Genomic DNA, 6015 nt, shown 5'->3' on the forward strand with positions numbered 1-6015 from the left:
TAATGATAATTCAGATCTTCAATTTCCAGCAAAAGTTATTGATGCTTTCCTCCCATATCATAAGTGCTTAACTAAGCAATAGAACTACAGATTTTCTGGCAACATACAAACATCAATGGTGGAGAAATAGATTAGAAACAGGATTTTAGTTATTACATAAAAGAAACGAAAAATGTATCAATTAACATATAGTTCTAAAAGTTAAAATTTAACTCACTACACTTTTTTAGAATTTTTTATTTTATTTTCTCAATTTCTTTTGAAATTAACATAAATTAAGATATATAATATATGCTTTTTTTTATTATATGTTATGTTATTTTACAATATATTATTTGTTAATTTTAATTTTAATATATGTTTTTTTAAAATATTAAAACAACAGATAATATATTTTTATTTTAAAAATAACATAAAAGGGGACCATCTTGAAATATCCAAGTTTAAAAGTTTCTATGAGAACAATTAAAAATTATATAAAAAACCATCATTTAACATCTTAGTTTAACTGAACTAAATAAATAATATTCAGATTTCAATATTTCAATTATGGAAAGCACTTAGTTTAAATCAATACTTTTAGTTTTTAGTGATAACAAACTATTCAGAAATCGTTTTATATTAATTTTTCCAAGGATGAAAATATAAGGATGAAAATATATTTAAATTAAAAAAATTGCCAAATTAAATACCAGAAGCAATTAGTATTACATACCTGCTAGGCTTTGAGATCCAAAGGGACACTTTTCCCAATTGGTTACTATCATTACATATAGTCAGTGACTTTGTTCAAAAATCTGATGTAACATTTTTTCCAAGGTTGGGAGAACAGTATTGGTCCTAATAAGCCCCAAAAGCCTGTGAAGAATCCCAATCCCAAGCTCATATAAAACGTGCCATAGAAAAGTGAATTGTTATCTTGATTTTCACTAGGATTTGTTGATCCATGAGGCTTTAGTGTGGTCTCATCTCCTGGACAAATTTTGGGAAGCGGTGCACCACAAAGATCACTATTTTCTTCAAAATTAGAGGCATCAAATGTCTGCAACTGTCTTCCCAGAGGGATTCTTCCATGCAGGGAATTATGTGACACGTCTAGCCTCGTTAAACGATCAATTTTTGAAAGAGTAGAAGGAATTTCACCAGATAAATGATTTCTTGACAAATCAATAAATTCTAATGAGCTTAAATTGCCAATCCCAGAAGGAATTTCTCCACTCAGATTGTTTCTTGATAAATTCAAGGAAACTAACCCAAGCAAATATCCAATCTCCTTTGGTATTTCACCTGTTAAATTATTACTCGAGAGATCAATGATCGTTAAACTCAACTTTGGATTCTTGAACCCACATTCCACACCTTTCCACGTCAATGTTATGTTCAGTGTGTAATCACCGGTACTGATCATGAAAAAACCATAAATTGCATAGTACGTTCTATTGTACCAGTATAGCTGAGATAGAGTTTCGCTTGAGTTGATGCTCTGTCTAGACATTGCAGTAAAATTATTTAAGCACTTTGGAATTCCTTTTGATAAGTTATTCATCGAAAGATCCAACAGTTGAATGTGTCTTAAATAACAGAGATGAATAGGAACGTTCCCAGAGAAGTGATTCTCTCGCATGCTCAAAACTATCAATTGCTGCATATTTTCACCAATCCATGATGGAATTGGACCAGACAACGAATTCTCACTGACATCCAACAACTTTAAATTGCCACAATTCTTCAAAGAGGAAGGAAATTCACCTGATAAACTATTGTTCCGTAAAACCAAAGCTTTCAATTTAACAAGGGTGCCCATCGAAGTTGGAATCTTTCCTGACAAATTATTATTTTTTAAATCAAGAACCAATAATGATCGGACGGATTTCCAACAATCTGGCAATTGTCCCTTAATTTGATTGTTTGATATATCCAACATGCCCAAGTTTGCAGCAACGCTTTTGTCACATAAAAATGAAAATAAATCTGAAAATTTATTTTCGGAAAGCTTCAGCTCCGATGCTTGTTTAAAAAAAGATGGAACTCCACCCTCAAAATTATTTGAATTCAGAATTATGGACGGTCTAGAAGGAAGCTTGAATGGGGAATTTGGAATTGTACCTGTTAGATTGTTGTAAGACATATTCAATTGTCCCATATATGGTGAGTTGTTCCAAAGCCAGTCTGGCACGGAGTCACGAAGCCCGGCATCAGAAATATCCAACGATGATAAGGAACTTTGAGTCTTGAGCCAACTGGGAAAACTCGTACCCAACTTGCAAGATGCTAGTCTCAAGATGATTAATTGGAAAGGAGGGACCCAGCTAGAGCCAAATTTTAGAGACAGTGAGTTGTACGACAAATCCAACCATTTTAATTTGGAGAAATTAGTGAGATGTGACTCAGTGACGTCACCTTCCAAAGAATTCCCCGCCAGGGACAGATACACCAACTCATACAACAATCCAATGCTTTTAGGTAGCATGCCTGTAATCCTGTTATTAGATAAATCCAAACTCTGAAATAGGTGTCTATTGCACCATGAAGAGTTTTGAATGAAGCTTGACATTTCTCCACTCAAGTTGTTACCTGAGAGGGATAATCCCTGCAATGCGCACATGTTCCCAAAGAAAGATGGAACCTCTCCTTGAAGTTTGTTAGAAGAAAGCCCGAGGACTTCAAGAGAGTTCATTACTTTCCCAAATCCATCTGGAATGGGACCTTCTAACAAGTTCTCATAAAGATAAAGTGTACGAAGATTGGTGGTGCAGTTAAAAAGCCAATGAAATACAGCCGACGATTTCAACAGATTCAAGGAGAGATCAAGTGTGACAAGAGAAGATGAAGAATTGATAATGGCATCGGATGACACGAGAAAACTTCCATCCATAAGACTGCAGTTTCTTAGATACAACTCTTTTAATTTGGAGCTGAAGTTGAGGTTACCATGAAATATTGATGATGTCAGATTATTAAAAGAGAGGCGAAGGCTCATAAGAGATGGAATGTTAAACAATAACTGAAGTGTTGACGATGTCAGCATATTAGAAGAGAGGTCAAGGATGGTAAGAGAAGTGGAAAAGTTGGAATGAGAATGAAACAAAGATGAAACATTATCATCTGAAAGACCACAGTCAGATAGCCTCAACTCTCTCAGGTTTGGAATGAGCTTACTCATCGTTTGTACCCAGTGATAAGAGGAACCAAGATTATGCAATGAACTCAGGTCAAGAGTTGTTAAAGAAGAGAGAGTAGAGAACCACTTTGCATCGTTAAGATCAAAATTGCCACCAAGTCTAAGAGTATGCAGGACTGGAAGATTCCCAATTTGAAAAGGGATTGCTCCAACAAGAGAATTTCCGTTAAGATCAAGATATTGCAACAGTGAAAGATTTTGAAACTGATATGGGATTTCTCCTTCAAAATAATTGCCACTTAGATCTAGATATCGTAAACTTGTGAGTTTCCCTAGTTGAGAAGGGATTGCTCCAACAAGAGAATTTTCTTGAAGATCAAGATATTGCAATAGTGAAAGATTTTGAAACTGATATCGGATTTCTCCATCAAAATAATTGTCACTTAGATCTAGATATCGTAAACTTGTGAGTTTTCCGAGTTGAGAAGGGATTGCGGCAACAAGAGAATTTACTTTAAGATCAAGATATTCCAACTGTGAGAGGTTTCCTAGTTCAAGAGGAAGCCTCCCAACAAAACCAGAATATGATAGATTGAGATATCTTAAGTTATTGAGGGAGCCAATGTCTTTTGTGATTTGGTCACGGAAATCATTATAGCTGAGGTCGAAATGTTCAATGTATTGCAAGTCAATCAATGAAGTGATGTTAATTGTACCTTTCAAGTATTGAATATCATCATGACCATGAATATCAAGCGTGTGAACATGACCTGTTTCATTGTTGCATTCAATGCCTTTCCATATGCAACAGTCTCCATTGGAATCATCATCTTTCCATGTAGAGAGAATGCCAGAAGGATCATGGAGGCCTCGTTTGAAGTTGAGGAGTGCTTGTTTCTCCCTCTCTATGCACTTTACATCAAGAGAAGACTCTGAGGTATGCAATAAAAGAAGCAGAAGAGCATAAAAGATTAAGAGAAAATAAGTGCTCATTTTAATTTTGCTAATTAAGAACATATCGCAAAACAACGCTGGAAGACTGTGAGATAGTTTTTTCTCTTTTGCTTGTGAAGGGTGTGAACTCCATGGCAGGATTTATAATCACAATTGTACGGCTGAGTGGGCATGTTCTCGGTTCTTTCCTGCGACGACAAATTAAAACGTGAAACACTACAAAGTGAAAAGTAAAAGAGACTTGGCAAATGAAAAAGATAATTATTCCTTGTATATTACTATCCTCTTTCCATTTCGTTCTAATCATGCATGCATAAAGTAAAATCGTTGGTCTTTGTAGAAGTATATCTTACGTAATTGAACATCTATCAATTAACATATGGCATCTTTAATGGCCTTTTTCTATTGCTTATTAATCTTGAGTGAGTAAGAATTAATATTTAGTATAATAATCGTTCTCTGTGAAAATAATGTTTGTTACCTTTAAAATGTTCATTATTCTATATATTTTTTTTATTAAATTTCTTATAAAAAATAATTGTAGAACAAAATTGTTTTTTGTTAAAAAAAATCGTAGGCATGAGTTAAGTCTAATATATATATAAATCCGCTGACAGTATGTATTTAATTTGGATACTTAGGTGAATTTAATCAATTTAATTATTAATTTAAAAATTTTTATTTAGTAAATTAACTTTATAAAATTAAAATATGAATAGATATTAAATTTTAAATAACATAATTAGACTACAAATATTTAAATTATATAAAATTTAATATATATATATATATATTTATAATTACAAAAATAATATAACATTATTCATCAGTTAAATTACTTATTTTTATATTATATACAATTGATAATATATAACCATGTAAATTAACGTAAGGCAAAAAAGAGAATATGTAATAATGTATAAAAAAAATGGGTGCTTATTTGCATCTAGATTTTCTAACTTAATTTGCAATGTAGAAATTTTGTATTGATTTATCTATAAATGAATTATGATATTCTACTAAAATTACGTTGATCAATCATACATAGAGAAAAATGCATAAAATCATTGGTCTTTGTAGAAAAATATCTCACATGATTGAACATCTATCAACTCTAATATGATATGCATCTTAATGGCACTTTATTATTGGTTTTTAATCTTTCGTGACTAAAACTATATATATGCATAATAATCGTTCTCTATAAAAGTAATGTTGTTTGCTACTAAAAATTTATTATTCTACTTTTTATTAATTTTTTATTAAAAATAATCGTAGGAATAAATTTGCTTTAAGTCACAAAATTATCGGCATTAATTACGTCTCAAATTTTCATTATCCTATAATTTCTTCAAGTAGACAAACACACAATACTTTTAAACTTCCTTTATGCACTTTAAAAAGAGCTTGTTTGAAAAACAAAGGCTTTGAAAGTTGTTTTGTAGGTTAGAAACCGTATAAACTTGATTCAGAATTTTAAACAACTAGACACTATAGTTCTGTTTTTATTACAAATGGAAACTTTATTTACTCACTTTGCTTCGGAAACACTGGCCTAAATAGTTGTAATAATTGAATATTTTTATTCTTTTCTAAATAATATTATTTTTATGTAATAGTTCTAGGTCAAATTTATACATGGCTAAATTTCAATTTTTTTTTATCTTAACTATTGACTTTTAAGCAAGGACAAAAACTCTAAATTTTAATTTTAAGATTTTAAATTTTTTCAGACTCATTTTTTACATTTATTTTTTTTATCTATTTGATTATTATTTTATTTATTATTACATTATTGTTTTATTTTTAAAAAAATATTTTCTTTTTTTTATCTCTTTCTTTCTTGCCTAAAATAAATAATATTGGTCACATCAAATTATTGCATTAATCAAATAAAAAAACCTTTATTTGAACCTTTAGAACAGCATACTAATAATACA

General features: G+C 31.0%; 1 protein-coding gene across 1 annotated transcript; it reads right to left on the minus strand.

Moving 5' to 3' along the window:
- Window positions 1–766: 766 nt before the first annotated feature.
- LOC113866819 (receptor-like protein EIX1) lies at window positions 767–4114 on the minus strand. The gene has a single exon (XM_027501619.1). The coding sequence runs from the start codon at window positions 4112–4114 to the stop codon at window positions 767–769; it is 3348 nt and encodes a 1115-aa protein (XP_027357420.1).
- Between the last annotated feature and the right edge of the window lie 1901 nt (window positions 4115–6015).

This window comes from Abrus precatorius, unplaced genomic scaffold (genome assembly GCF_003935025.1).
Source record: "Abrus precatorius isolate BTA unplaced genomic scaffold, Abrus_2018 Scaffold5, whole genome shotgun sequence".
Taxonomy (NCBI): domain Eukaryota; kingdom Viridiplantae; phylum Streptophyta; class Magnoliopsida; order Fabales; family Fabaceae; genus Abrus; species Abrus precatorius.

Excerpts from the sequence above, each read along its gene's own strand:
- LOC113866819 (XM_027501619.1), bottom strand. The coding sequence starts at position 4,114 with ATGAGCACTTATTTTCTCTTAATCTTTTATGCTCTTCTGCTTCTTTTA.